At 38.5% G+C, this 26,132-nt stretch overlaps 1 protein-coding gene across 5 annotated transcripts in view; it reads left to right on the top strand.

The window, feature by feature from the left end:
• Positions 1–16,945: 16,945 nt before the first annotated feature.
• The window catches only part of ZFP1 (ZFP1 zinc finger protein), a 26,964-nt gene continuing 17,777 nt past the window's right edge, over positions 16,946–26,132 (top strand). For 2 of the 5 annotated variants that reach the window (XM_057710767.1, XM_057710771.1), the window contains exons 1-2: positions 16,946–17,095; positions 21,796–21,854. In XM_057710767.1, the coding sequence (XP_057566750.1) occupies positions 21,840–21,854 (15 nt within the window). In that variant the 5' untranslated portion in view covers positions 16,946–17,095; positions 21,796–21,839. Of the gene's footprint in view, positions 17,096–21,795; positions 21,855–22,784; positions 22,825–26,132 lie in introns of those variants that run through there. The other 3 variants (XM_057710769.1, XM_057710768.1, XM_057710770.1) reach the window with 2 other exon arrangements.

Here is a 26,132-nt window from a genome sequence, read left to right as displayed (position 1 = left end):
TGCCATGTGGGCTTCTTAGTTGCAGCATGCAAACTCTTAGCTGCGGCATGCATGTGGGATCTAATTCCCCAACCAGGGATCGAACCCGGGCCGCCTGCATTGGGAGCATGGAGTCTTACCCACTGGACCACCAGGGAAGTCCCCAGGCAAATTTCTAAAAAAAATCATTTAGGAGGTTGGCAGATCCCAGGAAAGAATGCAGGCTGTGACAAGAGAATCTAAGTATATCTTTCTAAATGTCTGAAACAACCTTACTCAAGAGGGTGGGGGAAATAGGCGCTGACCTAAATGAATGGAGTTTATTAGACTAAAGGCAAAAGGAATGGCTCATAAGCACTATACTCTAATCAGTCAAGCGGTTTCCCACAGGGGTACAAATTAACACTTCTGATATAGCTTTACATGTAACTGGATTGATTGAATAAATTAGTGAGTGGGAAAAAGAGACAAGTCATGCAGAAGAATTCCAAATAAATTATGTAGCTACTCTACCCTAAAGGGAGGAAGCATAACTTCCCACTCCCTAGATGTGGGCTTCTCCAAGTATTTGTTTCCAAAGTACAGTATGGAAAGTGGGAAAGAAAAAGGGTCACATTGTAGTGGAGAGACCTGGCAAATGCTACTTCAGACAGATGATCAAGGTCAACATCAACAGTCAAAAATCATGTTGATGGTATGTACCTTTACTGAGTTGAAGAGCATCCTCCCAAAATTCATGTCCTTCCCAGGACCTCAAAATGGACTTTATTTGAAAATTAGGTCTTTGCAGATATAATTAGTTATAGGTTGGAATTGATTAGTGTAGGGTTGGCCCTTAGTCCATTGTGTCTGGTGTCCATATAAGAAGAGGCAGAGACACAGAGACAGGAGGAGAAGAACGTCATGTGACCATAGAGGCAGTGATTGAGATGCTGCAGCTGTGAGTCAAGGAAGCTGGGAAGAAGCAAGGAAAGATTCCCCACTATGGGTTTCAGATGCTGCGTGGCCTTGCCAACATCTTAATTTCAGACTTCTAGCCTCCAGAACTGTGAAAGAACAAATTTATGTTGTTTTAAGTCACTCAGTTTATGATACTTTGTTACAACAGCCCTAGGAAACTAATATAATACCCTTGATATGATATGATAAAAATGGCCCTTTTTACCTCTGATGTCTTCCTTCCCAAAACACATAACCTCAGCCCAACCATGACAGAAACACCAGACATGCACCAATAGAGGAGCATCCTACAAAATCCCTGACTAGTACTGCTCAAAACTGTCAGTCATCAAAAACAAGGAAAGTCTGAAAAAGCCACAGCCAAGGAGAGCCCATCTTAGTCCATTCAGGCTGCTGAATGGACTTCAGCAACCCATTAACAACATTTATTGGCTTAAATAATATTTATTTCTCACAGTTCTGGAAGCCGGGACGTCCAGGATCAAGGCTCTGGCAGATCTGGTGTCTGATAAGAACTGTTTCCTGTTTCTTAGACAGCTGTCTTCTCGCTGAGTCCTCACATAGTGGAAGGGGCAAGGGAGCTTCCTGGGTCTGTTTTTTGTTGTTATTGTTGTTTTCAGATTTTAAAAAATATTTTACTTATTTATCATTAATTTATTTATGGCTGTGTTGGGTCTTTGTTGCAGCATATGGGATCTTCATTGAGGCATGTGGGATCTTTTGTTGTGGGACGCAGGCTTCTCTCTAGTTGTGGCATGCAGGTTCTCTCTCTCTAGTTGTGGCGCACAGGCTCCAGGGTGCGAACCCAGTAGCTGTGGCTCGCAGGCTTAGTTGCCCTGTGGCAGGTGGGATCTTAGTTCCCTGACCAGTGATCAAACCCGGGTCCCCTGCATTAGAAGGCAGATTCTTTACCACTGGACCACCAGGGAAGTCCCTGGTGTCTGTTTCATAGCACTAATCACATTCATGAGGAATCTGCCCTCCTGACGTGATACCTCCGAAAGGCCCCACTTCCAAAAGACCCTACCTCCAAATACCATGACATTGGGGATTAGGTTTCAACATATGAATTTTATGGGGCAGAAACATTCAGTCTGTAGCAGAGCCTAAGGAGACGTGAAGACTAAATGTAATGTAGCATCCTGGATGGAATCCAGGAACAGAAAAAGGGTATTCAGTAAAATTAAGGAAATCTGAAACAATTATGGATTTTAGTTAATAATATACTAATATTGGTTCATTAATTATAACAAATGAGCCATACTAATTAATGTAAGGTGTTAATTAATAATAGATGGAGGGACTTCCCTGGGGGTCCAGTGGTTAAGACTTTGCTTTCTAATGTAGGGGTTTCGGATTTGATCCCTGGTCGGGGAGCTAAGATCCCATATGCCTCACGGCCAAGAAACCAGAACATTAAAACAGAAGCAGTATTGTAACAATTTTCAATAAAGACTTTAAAAATGGTCCACATTAAAAAGAAAAATCTTTAAAAAAAAGTGGATGGGACTTCCTAGGTGGCGCAGTGGCTAAGAATCCGCCTGCCAATGCAGGGGACACTGGTTTGATCCCTGCTCCAGGAAGATCCCACATGCCACAGAGCAACTAAGCTTGTGTGCCACAACTATTGAGCCTGTGCTCTAGAGCCCGTGAGCCATAACTATTGAGCCCATGTGCCGCAACTACTGAAGCCCACACACCTAGAGCCTATGCTCTGCAACAAGAGAGGCCACCTCAATGGAAAATCCCCACACCACAATGAAGAGTAGCCCCTGCTCGCCACAACTAGAGAAAGCCCGTGTGCAGCAATGAAGACCCAACACAGCCAATAAAATAAATAAATAAATAAATAAGTGGATGGAAACTGTGTGCTCTTGTTGCGGGAGGTATGGAACTCTATCTGCTCAGTATTTGGTAAATATAAAACTCTTCTGAAAAAATTAGGTCTATTAAAAAGTATATAAATTAAAAAGGGGATTAATGAGGGGGGATTGGACCCTAGTGGATAATTAAACATATCATAAGACACAGTAATTAAAAGTGTGGTATTGTTGCATGAATAGACAGAAAGACTAATGGAACGGAACAGAAAGTTCAGAAGTATAACCAAATACAAATATTTTATGTATGGTGAAGGTGGCACCGTAAGTCAGTGTAGTAAAGATGGACTTATTAACACATGGTATCAGGGAGAAAAATAAAATTGGATCCATATCCAAGGTAAATATGAAAGAGATAAAATATTTAAATGTAAATAAATGAAATCACACAAGTATTAGAAGTAAGTGGCATTTTTTGAGTTATCTGTTGATTCAGTTGATTACTCATGACAGGTATAAAATTTCTCTTATTCAAAATGAATAAATTCTAGAAATCCACTGTATAACATTGTGCTTATACAGAACACTACTGCATAGTACACTTAAAAATCTGTTAAGTGGGTGGATCTCATGTTAATTGTTCTTACACTTAAAACAATTTTTTAATAAAAAAATTTTAAAGATCTAGTAGACAAGTAAAATGATGCAAGAACCTTTTTTTTTTTAATTAAAGAACAAGTATTGCTGATGCTTCATTGCCACATTCCTTAGAACCAGAAATGTTTGGTTGATAGCAGTGTGTTGAGGAAATATGTCACGACAGTTGTCTGATGTTTGTTAATACACTTTAATTTTAAAAAGTACTTTTTTCCCTCCATTTACAACCCCACTGTATCAGTTAGCTATTGCTGTAGTTTAACAAACACCTAAAACTCCATGGCATAAAACAATAAACATTTATTCTTTTTTTTAATCTCTTTTTTTTAATTGAAGTATAGTTTATTTACAATGTGTTAATTACTGCTATACAGCAAAGTGATTCAGTTATACACACACACATGTATATATACGTTCTTTTTTTTAATATTCTTTCCCATTATGGTTTATCATAGGATATAGAATATAGTTCTCTGTGCTATACAGTAGGACTTTATTTATTCATTCTATATATAAAAGCTTATATCCGCTAACCCCAGCCTTCCACTCCATCCTTCCCCAATACTCTTTCCCCTTGGCAACCACCAGTCTGTTCTCTATGTTCATGATTCTGTTTCTGTTTTATAGACAGGTTCATTTGTGTCATGTTTTAGATTCCACATATGAGTGACATCATATGGTATTTGTCTTTCTCCTTTTGACTTACTTCACTTAGTATGACAATCTCTAGGTCCATCCATGTTGCTGCCAATGGCATTATTTCATTCTTTTTTATGGCTGAGTAGTATTCCATTGTAAATGTGTATCACATCTTCTTTATCCATTCATCTGTCACCATCGATTTGGTTGTTTCAATGTTTTGGCTATTGTAAATAGTGCTGCTATGATCATAGTGGTGCATGCATCTTTTTGAATTATAATTTTGTCTGGATATATACCCAGGAGTGGGGTTGCTGGGTCATATGGTAATTCTACTTTTAGTTTTCTGAGGAACCTCTATACTGTTTTCCACAGTGGCTGCACCAATTTACACTCCCTCCAACAGTGTAGGAGGGTTCCCTTTTTGCCACACCCTCTCCAGCATTTATTGTTTGTAGTGTTTTTAATGATGGCCATTCTGACTGGTATGAGGTGATACCTCACTGTAGTTTTAATTTGCATTTCTCTGATAATTAGTGATGTTGAGCATCTTTTCATGTGCTTTTTGACCATCTGTATGTCTTCTTTGGAGAAATGTCTGTTTGGATCTTCTGCCCATTCTTTGATTGGGTTGTTTGTTTTTTTTGACATAGAGCTACAAGAGCTGTTTGTATATTTTGGAAAGTAATCCCTCGTCAGTAGGTTGGTCACTCTGTTTGCAAATGTTTCCTCCTGTTCTGTAAGTTGTCTTTTTGTTTTGTTTATGGTTTCCTTTGTTGTGCAAAATTTTCTAAGATTGATTAGGTCCCATTTGTTTATTTTTATTTTCATTTCTATTGCCTGGGGAGATTGACCTAAGAAAACATTGATATGATTCATGTCAATAAACATTTATTCTTTTTTTTTGTTTGTCTTGTTTTGTTTTTTCTTTGGTTGCCTGTGAACCAGGGATCAAACCCGCGCCCCCTGCAGTGGAAGCGTGGAGTCTTAACCATTGGACAACCAGAGAAGTCCAATAAACATTTATTCTTGTTCATGAGTCTGTAGGTCAGTTGGGTGGTTTTTCTGGCCTTGGTTGGTTTTACTTGTGCATTTTTGGTTAATTTGAGGGGTTGGGTAGGCAGCTCTGCTGATCTCAGTTGGGATTTCTCACATATCTGGGTGTCAGCTGGTTTAGAAGGGACTAGGCAGGGACAGCTTGCTCTCTTCCATGTGGTCTCTCATGTTCCAATAGGGTTCTTAGAGAAAGTAGGAACATATGAGGGCCAATATATCATCATTTTCATAGCTTTGTAGCCCAAGCAAGTCACAAAGCCAGCCTCAATTCAAGAGGCAAGGAAATAGACTGCACCTCTTGATAAGAAGACCTGCAAAGTCAAGTGTGGAGACAGGTGATCTGTTAATTGAGGCCACTGCTTTTCCGTAATGACCTCTAAATCCCACTGAGGTATCAACTACTTCGATACAAAAATAAACTTCTTCATGCGATTTAGCAAAATGTGACCAACAGCTGGACACAAAGAAATGATTGCTTGTGTATGGTGAATACCTCAATGTTCTTCAGGATTGCTTTCCTGGAAAAACAAGACAAAATACAAAACCAGTTTCCCGTGGCATAAAAAAAGGCACTGTAGGGCCTTAACTCAGTAAAAGGTCTGGGTTGTCTAAACCTTGTACCTTCCAAAGAAAGCCTTGACTGTTGCCCAGCTCTTGGGAGGTAACCTCTAAGCTTGTGGAATATCCTGTCTGTTAAGAGTGTTTTTCCTTACCTGGAGGCCTTGAACCAGCCACGTGGTTCTCATCTTGACTGGGGAGGGGCTGGAGACTAAGGTCAGCCATGTGGGCAGTCAGACAGGCCTATATGACCAACCTGCAATAAAGACCCTGGACACCAAGGCTCAGCTGAGCTTGTGGTTAGCAATAGTCCACATACCATTGCTGGGAGAATCAAGCACTGTGTGCATGACACCACTGAGAGAGGACAGCTGGAATCTTGTGCCTGGTAACTAAAGAACCTTGGCCTTTGTGCCTTTTTTCCATTGCTGATTTTAATCTGTATCCTTTCACTGCAGTAACTGTAACCCTGAGTGCAACAGCTTGCTGAATTCTGAGTCCTTCTAAGGAAAAATTGAACCTGAGCATGGTCTGGGGGGCCTCCCTAAAACAGTCGTATTATCATTTTGAAGCCATAAACAGATTATCTTTGTCAGAATTAAAACTTGTTGTCTTATCTAGGCTTTTGTTTTTCCATTTGTAAACAGGTATTTGGACCAATAGACTCCTGATCTGTTCTATTCATGGATCTACTCATCAAATAGGGGAAGCTTTGATTTTGTTGCTTTATTTTGTAATAATATTTTGCCCAATAATACTCAAAACCATGTTTCTGACTTGTATGAAATTATCTCTAAATTCTCTATAAAAAACAATGCACCCAGTAGTAAACCTGATTCAGAATGACTATGATTTTTTCCCCCCAAGGTGGGATAAATAAGATATTCTTTAGGTGTCTCTCCGCAAGAAGGAGATAGAGCAGGGAACTAGCTGGAGTTCTTTGCAGTCCCAAGATCTGGCCAGCAGGAGAGAAGGGCTCAAGGAGCAGCTACCTACTCTGGTGCTATGCAGAGTCTCTACCGTTCCACTGAGGTGGGCAGCACTGAGTTGGATGATGCTGGAAGTTGCCCACTCCAGTAGGATGCAGGATGCGTAGGCAACACTTGGTACATTCAGGTGGACAGGACTACAGAACTGCATGATACCGACAGTAGTTGGTTTCAAGCATCATTGCTTCTTGCCCCAGTCATTCATTCATTCCTCATCTATACCAGGCACAGTGCTGGAAAGCCCACACAGTCCTCGTATGCCCAGAGGATCCTTGAATAAAGACTTTTAAGCCATTGACTGTGTAAGGCCTCTTCATTCATTGAGGAGAAAGATGGCCTTGTCAAACACTCAGTTAAGATCACTGAATTTTTCAAGCTTCAAGTTGGTTCCATTCTCCAGAGTTAATTTATGTTAAAAATAAAGGAAAGATAGCATGAGATAGTCACTTTGCTCCAAATCAGGAGGATTTTTGCAGGCTCCCTAGTTTGTAATTTTGGGTGTTTTTTTGTTTGTTTTTTAAGTATTTATTTATTTATTTCCGGGTCTTAGTTGTGGCACATGGGATCTTCATTGCCACATGAGGGATCTTCATTGAGGTAGGTGGAATCGTTTTTTTTTTTTTTCAGTTGCGGCATGTGGGCTCTTAGTTGCAGCACGTGGCATCTAGTTCCCTGACCAGGGATGGAACCTGGGCCCCCTATATTGGGACCATGGAGTCTTAATCACTTGACTACCAGGGAAGTCCCTGTAATTTTGCCATTAAAAAAAAATAATAAAGGCCACTTCTCAGAGTCCCAAATGAGGAGGGAAAAGCTGTGATTATTTCTTTCCATCATCTCAGATATAAAAAAGAGTGGGGCGGGTTGACTGGCTGGGAGAAATTGGTGACCAGGTGGAGTGGTGTTGTCAGACACTGGAAATGACACAAGGAAAGGAACCTCCACCGGTAGGGGTCTGATTTTGGAGTCTTGGGGTTATGATTACAGGGATTATGGAGACTTATACCTGATTATGAAGTCTTGGCTCAAGCCTCACCTGCTGAGTAAAGTCTTCTCTAGCCATTCTACTCAAAAATACACCCCCCACACACTCCTGATACGACTGTCTTAGCAGTGAACGCCATCGGACATGCTCTTTGTTTTACTTACTGTTTATTGCCTGTCTCCCCAAGCAGAATGTAAGCTCACAAGGGGAGAGATCTCTGGGTCGCTCACAGCTGTGCCCAAGCACAGGACCTGCCACCAGCAGGTGCTTGACAGATGTTGATGGCAGGAATGCTGAATAGAGGAGTAGAAAATAAAGACACTTGGGGGTAAAATCTGAACCTCTCAGAAAAAGGATCGTTTCAAGACCTGGCAAGGAGTAAGGAATTGCTGTTAATATTTGGCCAAAAATTCTTAAACCTTGACCTTCTCAGGTGCAGAGTCTAGATGAAGGAACAGAAGATTGATAATTAAAATTTAAGGTGATCAGGAAAATGCAGTGGAAGTTCTTCAGAATAGACAGTCCAGTGTTTCCAGCATATAAATGGCAAAAGACAAAAAAGATATGGATGGGGGACCTATGAATTAAAAGACATGAACCATGGGACATGGATTCGTTTGGATCTTGAGTTTTAAAAACTTGAAGAAATGTATGATGTTCATGGAAACAATTTGGAAATATCCAACTGGATATTTGAGTACTATTAAGGAAACGTAAATTTTTTAGGTGTGATAATGGCACACAGTGACTGTGCTTTAAGTGTGATCTACAGGCCCCTGGGGTCTCAAAGACCCTTGCACGGGATCCAGGAGATCAAGATTATTTTAATAATAATACTTTGGTATTATTTTACTATTTCCTTGAGTTGACATTTGTACTGATGGTACAGAAGCAGTTGGTGGGGGAGCCTGCTGGTACTACAGCAGGACTCCAGACCGTGGCACCAAACCACACTGGAAGTCACTGCCCCCCCCGCCTTTTTTTTTTTTTCCTGGCTGCACCATGGCATGCAAGATCACAGTTCCCTGACTAGGGATCGAACCCATGTCCCCTGCAGTGGAAGTGTGGAATCCTAATCACTGGACCATCAGGGAATTCCCTGGCAGTCACTGCTTTCTGCACTCTCACACAGTTGCAGGAAAGAAGTGCCAGTATCACTTAAGAATGACCTTAATGTAGCAGTAAAAATGATTAATTGTATTGTCTCAACCTTTGAGTGTAGGTCTTTTTAATATTCTCCCCCATGAAACAGGAAGTACATACAAAGTACTTCTGCTGCACACAGAAGTGCAGTGTTGCCTCCAGGAAGACCACTTGTGCAGGTTGTTTGAGTTGTGAGCTGAACTAGCTGCTTTTCTCAAGAGGCATTTTTTTTTTTTTGGGGGGGGGGGTACACCAGGTTCAGTCATCAAGAAGCATTTTTACTTGAATGGCTGACAGTAAAACGAGTCAAACGAAGGCTGGGTGTCTGGCAGACATTTTCTCAAAAATGAATGAAGTGACCTGTTATTTCAAAGAAAACAAGTGACTGTATTTGTTGCCCAATGATAAAATGAGCTTTCAAGTGAAAATTCGAATTTTGGCAAAAACCTGTTTCTGCTTCACGATACTTATTACAGCTTTTCTGATGAGACCAGTGGTGATGGTATTGTGGTCATTTGATACTATGTAATAAAATGTATCAACATTTCAAAGATCTTTATGACTCAATAAGCCAGTATTTTTCAAATGACCAGGGCATGATGTTACAAAATCATGCCAGTATAAATGATCCATTCCAAGTACAAGAAAGACCAATGGATTTTAATATAACAGAGTACACAAGTTCTTTGATAAAATCATATGATCTAGGATCTGTGCCCCATGGGAATGTCATTTGAGCAAGTAAACAAAAATAAAATTTTTTGTCAGTATCTATGCACAAACCACGCTGTTATTTATGTGCTTTGGGATATTTGCTCCACTTTATTTTATTATTATTATTTTTTGGCTGCATTGGGTCTTTGTTGCTGCCCATGCGCTACTCTTCCTTGCAGCGTGAGGGCTTCTCAGTGCCATGGCTTCTCTTGTTGCAGAACGCAGCCTCTAGGCGAGCAGGCTCAGTGGTTGTGGCGCACAGGCTTAGTTGCTCCACAGCATGTGGGATCTTCCCAGACCAGGGATCAAACCCTTGTCCCCTGCATTGACAGGTAGATTCTTAACCACTGCACCACCAGGGAAGTCCCTGCTCCACTTTAAACAGTCACTATTATAACAGTTTATAACAGTCTCTTTACATCCAGTAACTGCCATCCAATCATGTACGTACTGTTGGTGCCAGTGCTTGTTGCAACGGAAGTGGATATTACAGTATGCTTGGAAGAGCAAACGACCACCAGGACATGCTGGGTAGTTGATTGAGAAGAGAGTGTGGAACCTTAGTGGAAGGTCAAGAAAATTAAAAGCAACATTTAAATTAAAATATGCAATATTTTTAAAAAATATCCTCTATACTTTTCCTTCCTTCCTAAAAGAAAATTAATAGAAAATAATGTGGTTTTGAATTTTGCAAGGTCTCAGAAACAGTCCATGCACCCAGTACTCTACGTTGTTATGCATAAGGCAGTAGGGAATTTATTTTGTGTGCGTTTATTGGGAGAAGAGTGTGTATTTCTTCTTTTTGTACATTTCAGTAGTCTTTTAAAAATATGCATAATTTTTACAAAAATAGAATCATTCTGCATACTCTTGCGTGACCTACAGTTTTTGATTTCTCAATGCATTCATTGTCTCCCCAAATTCCATTTACATATCATAATTTATTTTAATTATATTTGTTGAAAGATTTTTAGATTTTTTTTCTAGTGTTTTGCAGATATAAGCTACAATGTGAGAACATTCATGTATATACATCGTACAAGATTAAAATCTATGATAATTTAAAAAAATTTTAACTTTTCATACAGTGAGGCCTTCAGAAAGATTTTATGTGTTATAGTCCTATCAGAATTGTATAAAATTTCTTTTTTCCTAGTTGTTCCAGCCCTGGGCATCATTAGTCTTTTAAACATTGGCCAGGGACTTCCTAGGTGGCGCAGTGCTTAAGAATCCACCTGTCAGGGGAGGTTGTTAGTTTATGAAGTTAGGCAATAGATGGGAAATCTCTTCCAATAAGCTTCGCTTTATGCCTAAAACTTCTCTAAAAAAAAAGAAGTCTATTTTAAAAAATCCTACATAAATTACTAAGAAAAATAACCCAGCAACACCCTACAAGAATACTTGATAAAAAACAATTCATAAAAGAAGATCTAGGGAAAGATGTATATATTCTTAATATGATAAAATATACCTCAGCCCAAAGATATCACGCTTAACAGTGAGATACTAGTGACATTCTAATATAATTACAGAAGAGAACGAGGTTACCCATCATCCCCACCTTGATCTGACACTGTACCAGCCAGTAAAATCAAACAAGAGAAAAAATTAGAATAACGTAAACTATCTCTGTTTTAAAAAAGCATGCAAAGTCAAATGCAAATGCAGTGGTTTGCTTTTAAGGCCTGGGGCATTGATCAGCTCTCTTCTGCACTCCAATTGGGAAATTAAAGTTGAAAATCCTCTGAAATGAAGTACCATATGAAGGTTTCATCTCCAGCCCTGGGGTAGGATCTTTCCCATAATTTTAACACAGGTTCATTTCAATTTCAGTAAAACGTTCTATGATGTTGTTGTTATAAAAAAAAAAAAAAAAAAAAAAAGAATCCACCTGCCAATGCAGTGGACACGGGTTCGATCCCTGCTCCAGGAAGATCCAACATGCCGCGGAGCAACTAAGCCCATGAGCCACAACTATTGAGCCCATGTGCAGCAACTACTGAAGCCCCTGTGCCTAGGGCCCATGCTCCACAACAAGAGAGGCCACTGCAATGAAGAGCCCGCGCACCACAGTGAAGAGTAGCCCCTGCTTGCTGCAACTAGAGAAAGCCCGTGTGCAGCAATGAAGACCCAACACAGCCAAAAAATAAATAAATTTATAAAAAAAAAATTGGCCAAACTATAGGTCAAAGTTATATTACATATATTATCGTACTGCTTTTTTTTTATTTTGAGTGGAGAGAAAACTTTTTTTATTGGAATATAATTGCTTTACACTCTTGTACCAGTTTTTGAGGTACACCAAAGTCAATCAGCTGTATTTATACACATATCGCCATATTCTCTCCCTCCCTCAACTCCCCCACACCCTCCCCATTCCGGCCCTCTAAGGCATCATCCATCATTGAGTTGATCTCCCTTTGTTATACAGCAACTTCCCACTAGCTATCTATTTTACAGTTGGTAGTATATGTACTATGCTACTCTCTCACTTCATCCCAGCTTCCCCTTCACCCCCTGCCCCCCCCAACCTCGTGTCCTCCAGTCCATTCTCTGCATCTGCATCCTTATTCTTGTCTTGTCATTGAGTTCATCAGTACCGTTTTTTTTTAGATTCCATATATATGAGTTAGCGTACAATATTTGTTTTTCTCTTTCTGGCTTACTTCACTCTGTATGACAGACTCTAGGTCTATCCACCTCATTACATATAGCTCCATCTCATTCCTTTTTATAGCTGAGTAATATTCCATTGTATATATATGCCACATCTTCTGTATCCATTCATTTGTTGATGGGCATTTAGGTTGCTTCCATGTCCTGGCTATTGTAAATAGTGCTGCAGTAAACATTATGGTACATGTTTCTTTTGGGATTATGGTTTTCTCTGGGTATATGCCCAGGAGTGGGATTACTGGATCATATGGTAGTTCTATTTTTAGTTTTTTAAGGAACCTCCAAACTGTTTTCCATAGTGGCTGTACCAACTTACAGTCCCACCAACAGTGCAGGAGAGTTCCCTTTTCTCCACACCCTCTCCAACATTTGTTGTTTCTAGATTTTTTGATGATGGCCATTCTGACTGGTGTGAGGTGAGATACCTCATTGTGGCTTTGACTTGCATTTCTCTGCTGATTAGTGATGTTGGGCATCTTTTCATGTGTTTGTTGGCCATCTGTATGTCTTCTTTGGAGAACTGTCTATTTAGGTCTTCTGCCCATTTGTGGATTGGGTTATTTGCTTTTTTGGTATTAAGCTGCATGAGCTGCTTGTATATTTTGGAGATTAATCCTTTGTCCATTGTTTCATTGGCAACTATTTTTTTCCATTCTGTGGGTTGCCTTCTAGTCTTGTTTATGGTTTCTTTCGCTGTGCAAAAGCTTTTCAAGTTTCATTAGGTCCCATTAGTTTGAGAAAACATTTTTGATAAATTAATTTTTCTGTATATTTCGTATTTAACTGGCTCTTCATATAATTAGCTTATTTTCCTTATTGGGATTAAATTAACATATAAGAGGAGTTCATAAATTAAAACCACCCTTTTTCTTTCATTCATGTACCATGTATGTTTTCCCAGCTTATTTGTCTTTAACTTTGTTTATAGCATCTTTTTCAGAATTTAATTGTCTCTATAGTTGAATTTGTCAATTATTTCTTTGATGATTTCTGCTTTTGGTGCCATACCTTCTCTCCCAAAGAATATAAAAAACATTCCCTTCTCATTTCTTTATAACTACTTTGATACTTTCACTTTAAAATTTAAATCATTAATCCACCTTATATTTAATTGTCCTAATATGCAGTCTTAGAAATCTAACATTTTTTCCTCCAAATTGTTAATTAGTTGCTCAAGAACAATTGTCAAAAATTCCAGTCTTTCACAAGTGCTGTGAAAACAGACACTAAATTAATATATACTTTTGAGTCTTTTGTTTGTTTTGGAGCCAATACTAAAAAGTTTTCATGTTCTAGCTTTGTGATACACTTTTTTTTATAAATTTATTTATTTATGGGCTGCATTGGGTCTTCGTTGCTGCGTGCAGGCTTTCTTTGTGCTGATTGGGGGCTACTCTTTGTTGCAGTGCGCGGGCTTCTCATTGCGGTGGCTTCTCTTTGTTGCGGAGCACAAGCTTTAGGTGCACAGGCTTCAGTAGTTGTGGCATTTGAGCTCAATAGTTGTGGCTTGTGGGCTCTAGAGTGCAGGCTCAATAGTTGTGGCTCACAGGGTGTAGAGCTCAGGCTCAGTAGTTGTGATGCATGGGCTTAGTTGCTCCGCGGCATGTGGGATCTTCCCAGGCCAGGGCTCAAACCCGTGTCCCCTACATTGGCAGGCAGATTCTTAACCACTGCGCCACCAGGGAAGCCCCTGTAATATATTTTTATATCTAATAGTTATTAGTTTCTCTTTTTAAAAAATATCCTGAGTATTCTGTTTTTCTTTCTGGTACAGTATGAAATCATTCCATCAAACAAAAAATAATCAAAACAGTACAAACAATAACAAAAATACCTTGCTGAGACTTTGCATTTTAGTAATTTATAGGGTTATGCAACAATCACTTCGTCAGCTTATTTTTTTAATTCTGATAAAATATACATAATATGAAATTTGCCATTTTTACATGTACAATTCAGTGGTGTTAAGCACATTCACAACGTTGTTTATCCATTACCACTGTATCTTTTCAGAACTTTTTCATCATCCCAAGTAGAAACTCCCTGCCCATTAAGCAATAACTCCCATGCCTTCTCCTGCTTTGGTCCCCAGTAATCTTTACTTTTTCTCTATGAAATTGCCTATCCTAGATGCTTTATATAAGTGGAATCATACAATATTTGTCCTTTTGTATCTGGCTTATTTCACTTAGTGTATTTTCAAAGTTCATCCATGTTGCAGCATGTATCAGAACATTCTTTTTTTTGGCTGAATAATATTCCATTATATGTATATACCACATTTTATGTATCCATTCTTCTGTTGATGGGCACTTGGGTTGTTTCTATCTTTTGGCTAGAATAATGCTGCTGTGAACATTGATCTACAAGTACTATATCTGAGCAGACCCCTATAGGGCCTTCCCAGGAGAGAACGACCCCCCCACCAATGTCCTCTGCCTGCCTTTTGTTTGTAGAAAACTGTAGCCACATAGCCCTTCCCCCAGTTCCAAAGAGCAAATTTAACCAGAGAAATGAAAAAATACAAAAACAAACAGTAAAGCAAGACAAAATAATAATTGTTTAGCCATTAAACAAACTCAAGGACCTTCAGTTCCTCCTCAAGGGCTACAGATAATATTTTAAACCATATCCTTGAGCTATTTTGCAAAGCCTGAAACCTCTGCCAGGTGGAAGAAGTTAACTATGTGTTGACCACAAGCATGTAGATCACAGATCAGGTGAAATCAGAAGGTTGATGATGTTGACTCCTGATTATCTCACCACCAATCAATCATATAAATGTCCATGAGCTGATTACCCCACACCCAACAACCCTCTCTGCCTCATCCTGTCTTTAAAAATCTTTGCCTAAAAGCCATTGGGGAATTCTAGTCTTTTAAGCATTATCCCCCCCATTCTCCTTGCTTGGCCTTGCAATAAACCCTGCACTTTGCTTCATCACAACCTGGTATCAATAGATTGGCTTCACTGTGTGCATTCAGACCCAAGTTTGGTTCAGTAACAGCAGCTTTTTGAGACTATATATTGCTTTCATTAAAAACTAGTTGCTACCACTACACACCTATTAGAATGGCCAAAATCCACAACACTGACAACACCAAATGTTGACAGGTATGTGGAGCAACAGGAACTCTCATTCATTCTGGTGGGAATGCAAAATGGTACAGCCGTTTTGGAAGCCAGTCTGGCAGTTTCTACAAAACTAAATATATTCTCATCATACCATCTAACAGTTGTGTTCCTTGATATTTACACAAATGAGAAACATTTTATTTCCACACAAAACACTGCACAGGGATGCTTCCAGCAGTTTTATTCATAATTGCCAAAACTTGGAAGCAACCAAGATGTCCTTCAATAGCTGAATAGATAAATAAGTGGTGTTACATTCAGACAATGGAATATTTTTCAGTGCTAAAAAGAAATTTACTATCAAGTCATGAAAAGACATGGAGGAACTTTAAATGCATATTACTATGTGAAAGAAACCAATCTGAAAAGGCTACATGCTGAATGATTCCAACTATATGACATTCTGGAAAAGGCAAAACTGAAATAGGGAAGGAATTTCGTATTCTATTACAAGTTAATCACTAAAGGGATGTTGCCTATATGCTTAAATTATACATAATAGCCCATCTCTGGGAACCCTGCTTCCCAGGTAATGTGCATTAAACTAAAATACACTTCAGCTCACAGGAAACATTTTGACCAGGCACACCTGTGAATGACTGTGGGAAGAAGGAATTAACACATCCCCTCAGAGGCTGAGGGGAACCAGGAAGTGTTTGACTTTACTCCCTCCCCTTTTAGTCTAAAAGAAGCCTGAGTTCTTACTCAGTCAAGATGTTTCTTTGGGATACAAGTTCATCATTTCTCGGTCGGCTAGCTTTCCGAGCTATTCCTCGCCCCAAGAACTCCTCTCTTGATTTATTGGCCTGCGGTGCAGCTTGGACTTGGTAACAATCCTGGGGGTACAGTAAAAAGGTCAGTGGCTTTCAGGGACTCAGGCAGAGAGAGGGAAGGATGAATAGATGGAGCACAGGGGATTTTGTGGGCAGTGAAACTATTCTGTATGATACTACGGTGGTGGATACTTGTCAGTATGTATTTGTCAAAATCCATAGAATGTTCAGCAACCAGAGTGAACCCTAATGTAAACTATGGACTTTGGGTGATTTGTCAGAGTACATTTGATTGTAACATGTACCACTGTGGTACTGGATGTTGATAGTGGAGGAGGCCATGCATGTGTGGGTGCAGGTGCCATGTTGGAACTTAGTGTATTCTCTTCTCAAATTTTACTTTAAACCTAAAACTGAAAAAAAACAAACACACACACACACAAAACTAGTTGTAGCACGAAGTATCTTTACGGCCAATTTTATTTTTTTTAAATATCAGAAAAGTGTGAACTTAATGTTACATACAGTTATCTTTGAAAAGTGAGATTATGGGTGATATTTGCTTTATTTTTATACATACTTTCTAATTTAAATGATGTTATCATAGATTACCTGTGTGATGTTTAAAAGCCAGGATTTGTATTGGGGGGGAGGTAGTGGTTATAACCCGCTCTGGTGGAAATGAAGTCCAGGCCAAGGGATTATCTTGGTCAGCGCTCATCCGACCGGCTAAACAAGGTGAAGACTTTCCTGAGAGTCCCTACAGTGAGGCCCTGCAGGCTTATGGGAAATGTAGTCCCGAAGTTCGATGGACTACCCCTCGGAGGACCCTGGGACAGCGAGCAGCTCCTGCATCTGCGCATGTGCAATGCTGCGAGCGCGCCGGTGGCCGCCCTTCCCCCACCTCCAGCCGCGAGTGGGTGACAGGGCCCCGGTCTCCCCGCGTCTAAGCCGCCCCGCGCCGTGACCCTGCCTGGCACTGAGCCACGGGCTGAGGCTGTGCCCCTCCAGGTATGAGGGGGCCTGCCAGGCAGCTCCACGGGGTGTGGGAGCCGAGGGGAAGGAGATGAGGAATGGGCTCGTGCCCGCGCAGGGTGGGAGCCCAAACTTCGGCGACTCGCAGGCGGCTGCGACCCTCGGGGCGGTGTCCAGGGCGGCCCGGCCCTCTCCTCGGCGCGGGACCGGCGGGGCCCGCCTGGCTGGATGTGCGGGGGCGGGGACGGCCGAGGGCGAGGGCGGTGGTGAGGGCTCGCCTTCCTCCCTTTGTCAGGCAAAGCGCCTCCGACCGGCCGCGAAGCTCTCCGGCCCGCGCAGGAGCGGGTCCGGAAACGCGGCGGGCGGGCGCGCGCGTGACCAGGCCGGGCGGGCGCGGGGCGAGGCCGGGGGCGGGGCCGAACACCCCTGGCAGCGCCCGGCTGCCGCGTGCGGGGACCCGGGCCTTCGCAGGCTGGAGGGAGGCTTGAAAGCCTCAGCAGGTTTCCTGATGCGCACGATGTGCCGAATGAGAAAGAGCTGTGACCTCTTTGCAAGAACCTTTCCAGCTTAGTGTTCACCCAGTCCTCACATCTACCCTGTGTCTTCGCTTAGCTCCTCAGTTTCAACAGAAGGGAAAGCGAAGGCTGGTACTTTGTCGTATGAATGGCACATATTTTTTCATTTGCCTTTTAATTTTGCTCAGTGGTAGTTTCTGTCATGGAGGCGTTTTTAATTTCTCCATGGTTGAATTTACTGCTCTTCCTTTTTATGACACCCAAAAGCCTTCACCACTTTGAAATTATACAGGTTTACTAATGATTCCCACTGGTACTTTAGAATAAATTATATTTTTAAAAAACTGTTGGTACTTTTATTATGATCCAGTTAATGGTTACATTTAATTAGGGAGAAAAAATTAGGGGGAATGGACACCTTTATGGTGTTGGATTATACTATTGGTCTTATCGTTTGTTCAAGTCCTCTTTCCCTTTTTCCCCTTACCAGGACTTTATAAGCTTTTTCATAAAATATTTGCATTTTTATTAACTTTATGTAGTTTATTTCTATTGACGTTGAAAGTTTTTCCCATTATTTCATCTTTTTTCTCTTGAGTTTGTTGATATTTCCCACTTTTCTTATTTTGTGTATTTGCGATTGCTCCTTTTTCTCCTTAATTTAGCTAATGGTTATCAGTTTTTATTGTGAAAGAAAAACGTTTTTAATGTCTGTAGCATCTGTAGTAATGTCTCCTTGGTTATTCATGACATTGATTTTAAAACTTCCTTGTGACTTCCCATTGGTTATTTAGAAATTTGTTGTTTAATTTCCAAACATTTGGGAATTTCCTAGATCTTTTTGTATTATTGATTTCTAGTTTAATTCTCTTTTGGTCAAAGAATATACTTTGTTACATATTTCAGTTCTTTAAAACTTGTTGAGATTTTCTATGGCCAAAGATATGACCTACATTGGGGATGTTTTTTATGTACTGTGATGACTGTTGTGCTGTTGGTGGTAGAGTTGGTTGATAGTGTGGTTCAGTTCTTCCGTATCCTTTCCAGTTTTCCATTTACCTCTGTTGTCACCTGCTGAGAAAAGAATATTGAAGTCTCGAGCTACAATTGTGGATTTATCTGTTTTTTCCTTCATTTTTATCAGCTTTTGCTTCTTGTATTTTTAAGTTCTTTTGTGCATATGCACTTAGGATTGTTAAGTATTCTGGTGATTTCATACATTTATCATGTGTCATTTATCACAGTGACAGACATTATGTAATGTTATACTTTATCCCTGGTGATATTTCTTATTGTCTACTTTTATATTAATCAGTCCAGCTTTCTTTTGATTAGTGTGTGCAAGGAATATCATTTTTTAATTTTTTTACTTATTATTATTACTATTACTATTATTATTATTATTATTATGGCCATGTGTGCAACATACAGAATCTTAGTTCCCCAACCAGGGATCAAAACCATGCCCCCTGCATTGGAAGTGCAGAGTCTTGACCACTGGACCGCCAAAGAAGTCCCAAGGAATATCTTTTTTTATCCTTTTACTTTTGATCTAGCTATTATTGGTGAAAATTCAGTTAACAATCAAGTTAAGGAGAAAGAGAATTTTATTTGAGCTAACCTGAGGATTATAACCCGGGAGACAAACTCTCAGAAGTTCTGAGAACTGTTCTGCCTGTTAGAAGTTGAAGTCACAGTCATATACAGTTTTGAGACAAAGGATCATACATCAAAAAGACATACTGACATAAAGTTCACCAAATACACAATAGTCCAGGTAAGCACATACAAAGTGAGCAGCAAGATGTCATGACCCTTTACAGAGTTGAGAAAGAATGTTAATATTCTAAGAAGTTACATTGCTAGAATCAGAAAAAAGAAAAAAAGATATTTATGGTCAAGTAGGCATTCACATCTTTAGGAGGTCTGGTTAATGTGTAATGCAGATAGATGTTGCACACTGAACAGGGAGGGAGGAGGCCCAAAGGACAGAATTTTATGTTTAAATTTCCTATTGTGCCTTAAAATAAATTTTGTCACTGTGTTTTTATATTTAAAACACACTGGTTTTAGATAGCACATAGTTTGGTCTTTTTTATCCAGTTTGGCAACCTCTGTCATTTAATTGGTGTGTTTATACAATAATTATTGATATGGTTGGGTTAAAATCTACCATCTTGCTAGTTTTTTTCTACTTATCCCATCTGGTCTTTATTCCTATTTTCCTCTTTTTCTAACTACTCTGGATTTGTGGTACTTTTTCATGATTCCATATTTTTTTCCACTATTGGGTTATTGTTTATACCTCTTTAAATTTTTTCATGGTTGCCCTAGGTTTAAATAAACTTCTTGAGTGAATCACAGTGGACTTTTAAATACAGTCTACTGCTTTGTGTGTAACATAAGATCCTTAAAACAATACACTCCTGTCAACAATTTTATCATCTCATGTGCTATTATTGTTATGTATTTTACTTCTACATATGCTATAAGTTCACAAAACTTTTCTACTCTTTTGCTTTAAACAATCAATTATCTTTTAGATAGATTAAAAGTAAAATATATATATAAACGATTTTATATTTCTCTTCATTTTAACTGTTCCCAGAGATCTTTATTTCTTTGTGTAGATGTTTTTGTCTGGTATCATATTGCTTCTATCTGAGGAACTTCTTTAAATATTTCTTATAGTACAGGTCTACTGATAATGAATTCTCTCTGTTTTTGTTTGTTTGAAAAGGTTTTTATTTCACTTTCATTTTTCAAAAGATGTATTTGCTGGGTATAGAATACTGGATTGGTAGTTTTTTCTTTTTCTTTTTTTTTTTTAAGCACTTTAAAGATGTCACTACATTCTCTTCCAGCTTGTATAGTTTCTGATGAGAAATTGTCTGTGGTTCTTTATGTTGGTTTCTCTGTACAGGCATACCTCGAAAATATCAAAGATTCAGTTCCAGATCACTGCAGTAAAGCAAGTCACATTAATTTTTTTGGTTTCTCAGTGCATATAAAAGTTATGTTTACCTTATACTGCAGTCTATTAAATAATGTGCAATAGCATTATGTCTAAAATAACAATGTGCATATCTTAATTTAAAAATACTTTATTACTGGGACTTTCCTGGTGGTCCAGTGGTTAAGACTTTGCCTTCCAGTGCAGGGGGTGTGGATTCAGTCCTTGGTTGGTGAGCTAAGATCCCACATGCCTCATGGCCAAATAACAGAAACCTAAAACAGCAGCAATATTGTAACATTCAATAAATACTTAAAAAAAATAAAATAGAAATAAAAATACTTTGTTACTAAAAAATGCTAATCATCATCCGACAATGCAGAGTTGCCACAACCTTCAATTGGTTTAAAAAAAAAAAGCAATCTTTGAAGAGCAATAAAACGAGGTATGTCTCTATAATAACGTGTCAGGTTTTTTTCTGGTTGCTTTCAAGAATTTCTCTTTAACTTTGGTTTCCATTGGTTTGAATATAGTATGTCCAGTGTGTCTGTTTTATCTTGTTTTTTGATATTTATCCTTTTTGGATAAAGTATGTGAGTTTCTTGGATCTGTGGTTTAATATCATTATTTTTGGAAAATTCTTGGTCATTATGTCTTCAGTACTTCTTCTATCCCATTTTCTCTTTTGGGATTCCAATACATTTTTGTTAGGCCAGTTGGTACTGTACTACAGCCCTTATATTCTGTGGTGTTTTTTGTTTTTTTTTTTTCTTCCTTTTGCTTTCTCTTTGTGTTTCAGTTTGGATAATTTCTTTTGACCTATCTTCAGATTTACTGAAAATATCCTCAGCTCTGTTGTAGTGCCTATGGAAGGTATTCTTCCAACTTTGTTACTGTGCTTTTCTTAGCATTTCCATTTTTTTTCTTGAAATTTCCATCTCTTGAAATTCCCTATTTGTTCATTTTGTAAACCTTTTCCTTTAAAACTTTAATATATGAATCATAGTTTTAAATTCCCTGTCCAATAATTTAATCAGTTATGGTTTCTGTCAGTTGATAGTGGGTTGTCATAGTCTTACCTTTTCAGGTGTTTCATAGTGTTTGATTGAAGTTGAATGCTGCCAACATGATCCTTTTTGCCCCTTCTGAACAGGCAAAAGGACTGGCCCAGGAGGTGGTATTTTCTAAGGTGATGTGTAAGGATTTCATGCTAGAAGTTCTGAGGCAGGTCAGATCTTTAATAACAGTACCTTTTTCCTCTATTTCAGTTCTGCCTTCATCGTTCTCTGCCTTTACCCAAAAGCTGCAGAAAATGAACAAATCCCAGGTGAGTTGTTTGTTTATTCCCAACTTTATTTTTGTGTACATTTGAGAAGTTTATAAGGAGCTAGAAAATGAAGTAGAAAAGTATAAATGAGTAAAACTTAGGAAAACATAGTAAGAATAATCAGTACCAGCAGACAAAAAGTAAATCAAGTTAATTGTCTTGCATTGATTATGAATACCATTTCCTTGGTTCTCTAGTATTAAGTCTGAATAAATTTAATGTACCTTCATATAGATGCTGTTTTGAACAGCATACCCAGAAAATAGCCAAATTAAACAGGTAATTATTTTGTCTCTGGTTATTTCGTGTAGCATTCTTCAGGGTAATATAGTGTGTATTTTGTTTTTCCAGTCAGATTAACATGATGCTAAAGAACTCACTAAATATCTAGATGTGTATTTAAATTCTCCCCCTAACTTCCATGAGTTCCATTGTCATTACTTTCTTGAATAGCGGTCCAGAGTGTATTTGTACATATTTACACGAGTATAAGTACAGGTCATTATAAGATAGCATACTAATCATATTGTTCTGTTTGTGTTTTGTTTTGCTTTTAATGAATAGACTTAATTTTTTACAGCAATTTTGGGCTTATAGAAATTTTGAGTGAAAAGTACAGAATTCTGATATACTCCTTCTCTCCCTGTGCACAGTTTCCCGTTATTAACTTCTTGCATTGATGTGGTATACCTGTTACAATTGACAAGCCAATATTGTTACTTTAAAGTCCATAGTTTACATTAGCATTTGCTTTTGGTGTTGTGCATTCTGTGGGTTTTGACAAATACATAATGACATATATTCACCATTATTGTATCTTACAGAATAGTTTCACTGCCCACAAAATCCCCTGTGCTCCATCTATTCATCCTGCCCTCCGTCTCTTGAGCACCTGGAAACCACTGATTTTTTTTTTTTCTTTCCCCCTAGTTTTGCCTTTTCTAGAACATCATACAGTTGGAATCAGTCAGTATGTAACCTTTTCAAATTGGTTTCTTTCACTTAGTAATATGCATTTAAAGTTCCTGTGTGTCTTTTCATGGCTTAATAGCCCATTTCTTTTTTAGCACTGAATAATATTCTATTGTCTGGATGCATTGCCATTTATTTACCCATTCAGGAATTTGAAGGACATATTAGTTGCTTCCAAGTTCTGAGAGTTATGAATTAAGCTTCTATAAACATCTCTGTGCAGTGTTTTCTGTGGATATAAATTAATCATTTGGATAAATTTTAAGGAACAGAATTGCTAGTGTGTACAGCAAGAATATGTTTAGTTTTGTGAGAAAGTGCCAGACCGTTTTCCAGAGTGGCTGTAATATTTGCATTCCCACCAGCAGTGAGTGAGAGTTCCTTTTGCTCCACATCCTTGCTAGCATTTGGTGTTGTCAGTGTTGTGAACTTTAGCCACTTTAATAGGTGTTTAACGGTATCTTGTTGTTGTCATTTGTAATTCTCCGATGATGTGATGTTCAGTATCTTTACATGTGTTTATTTGCTATCTACATATCTTTTTTTTTTTAATATTTATTTTCTTTATTTGGCTGCATCAGGTCTTAGTTGTGGTATACGGGATCTTTTGTTGCAGTGCACAGGTTCAGTACTTGTGGCATGCAGACTCCCTAGTTGTGGTGTGTATGGGCTGTAGAGCACACAGGCTCAGTAGTTGTGGCATGTGGGCTTAGTTGCAGTATGTGAGATCTTAGTTCCCCAACCAGAGATCAAACCCAAGTCTCCTACGTTGGAAGACGGATTCTTAACCACTGGACCACCAGGGAAGTCCCTGTATATCTTCTTTAGTGAGGTGTCTGTTAAGGTCTTTGGCCCTTTATTTTAATTGGTTTTATTGAATTATAGTTGACTTACAGTATTGTGTTAATTTTTGCTGTACAACAAAGTAATTCAGTTATAATACAATATACATTCTTTTTTTTAAATATTGTTTTCCATTATGGTTTACCATAGGATATTTAATATAGTTCCCTGTGCTCTACGGTAGGACCTTGTTGTTTATCTATAGGTAATAGCTTAAATCTGCTAACCACAACCTCCCATTCCATCTCTCTGCCTACCCCCTCCCCTTTGGCAACTGTTCTCTATGTCCGTGATTCTGTTTCTGTTTCATAGATAGGTTCATTTGTGTAATATTTTAGATCCCACATATAAGTAATGTTATATTTATCTTTCTCTGAGTTATTTCACTTAGTATGATAATCTCTAGGTCCATCCATGTTGTTGCAAATGGCATTTTCTTGTTCTTTTTTATGGCTGAGTAGTATTCCATTGTATATATGTACCACATCTTTATCCATTCCTCTGCTAATGTACATTTAGGTTGCTTTCATGTCTTGGCTATTGTGAATAGTGCTGCAGTGAACATTGGGGTGCATGTATCTTTTTGAATTATAGTTTTGTCTGGTGATACATGCCCAGGAATGGGATTGCTGGATCACATGGTAATTCTGTTTTTAGTGTTCTGAGGAACCTCCATACTGTTTTCCATAGTGGCTGCACTTTGGCCCATTTTCAAATCAGGTTGTTTCATATTGTTGAGTTTTAAGAGTTGTTTATATATTTTGGATATCAATCCTTTATCAGGTACGTGTGTTGCAAAGATTTCTTTGTCTTTTCATTCTCTTTTTTTTTTTTTTTTCGCAGAAATTAAGCAGAAATTTTATTTCCAAGCTCTTCAAAGATTATAACAAACACAAATAAAGTATTCTTTTAAGTGTCCCAAATTAAATCAAAGGCACATCATCAAAGTAAAACACTTGTGACATTAAGAATTCATTTAGGTTGTAATATTTTCTACATTACTTTTTAAAAATCATTTGCTATGTTCTGTAGATCACATTTAAATACTGTTTTAAAGATATGAAATAATTTAGTATTTTTTAAAGTAAAACCACCTCTATAAAGCAGAGGAACTTAAAAAGACAAAGACCAAATTTGCTTCATATACAGGACAGGGCAATCTAATACACAACACAACATTAATCTTTTCAAACAAGCTCCCATGTTTAGTGTTAAAAAAAAAACAATCCTCCCATTTAGAAAAATCAACACATCATTTGATTAATAAAGCCCATTCTTCCCCCAATTTTATACTTGCTTGTCCTCATTTAGAAATTACAAATTCAGGAGAAGAGAACCAATTTTGTTATGGTATAAAAATCTTAGTCGGGAACAACAAATGACAAATATTCAATTTTTTTTAACAAACAATACTGTTTTCCTCCCAAAAATGTAAACATCTAGTAAATAAAACATAACATTCCAGGTATAGAAAACTAGTAATTCACTTAATGAAAGAGGTGTATTTTGGTATATTTGGTGGTAAGGTTTTTGTTTAAGTATAAAGCACTTCAACAAAGACCCAGGCCATTATTATTTAAAATCTACTCCTTCACCCAGTTTCCTTATTTGAGTAGAAACTCATCAATTTCTGTAGAATTTTGGCTAAAGGACCAGGCCACAGGAAAAATCCTGTGAAATATCTAAAAGTCATTTGGCTGGAGAAGTGTTTTCTTGAGATTTGGAGGCAGTCATTCATCACTTTGTGCTTGAAAGCATTCCTCAGGGAACTTCTTCCCTACAGTCTTCAGAGTAAAGCACAGGATCTGGGCTCCCAGAAGGGGTTGCTTCCAGCTGGAACACCTACCAGCAGGGCATCCTTGCAGGCGTTCTGCATGCAGTATTGCTGAAGCTCTGCAGCCGCCTGAGAGACCTTGATCCTCTCCACGCCGGCCTCCAGCTTGAGCTGCTCCACCAGGCGCTGCAGGGCGCTCACCTCATTCTCTTGATTATGTGTTTTTATCACTCAATAACATTTTTGAATCTTTATCAGAGCATAGTTTCCTCATTTTTTTCTGATTTTTTTATTGTATAATGTAACATGTATACAGATGAGTGTATAAAGCCTTATAATACTCTTTATACATGTAATAATGTGTATAAAAATATGTATACATTAAAGAATAATAAATGGCCATTCACATTAAGAAATAGAACATCTCTTCTTTGATACATTCTCTGATTGAATCCTGCTAGTAGGTAACCACTATCTTGACATTTTTGTTACTTATTCCCTTGCTTTCCTCAAAGATTTTACCACTTATGTGTATATCCCTAATCAATATAAAATTCAGTTTTGAAAAAGTATAACTGAAGTTTATATTGCATAATTTTTTGTCTGGTTGGTGTAGTATTTTTTCTTTTTCTAGACGTATGCGGTTTAAAAGATGCCCTTTTGTGCACCCATGTTCCCTTTATCAAACT

This window comes from Hippopotamus amphibius, chromosome 16 (genome assembly GCF_030028045.1).
Source record: "Hippopotamus amphibius kiboko isolate mHipAmp2 chromosome 16, mHipAmp2.hap2, whole genome shotgun sequence".
NCBI classification, from domain to species: Eukaryota; Metazoa; Chordata; class Mammalia; order Artiodactyla; family Hippopotamidae; genus Hippopotamus; species Hippopotamus amphibius.
The sequence above is the reverse complement of the archived record's forward strand: the minus strand, read 5'-3'. Positions and strand labels throughout refer to the sequence as shown.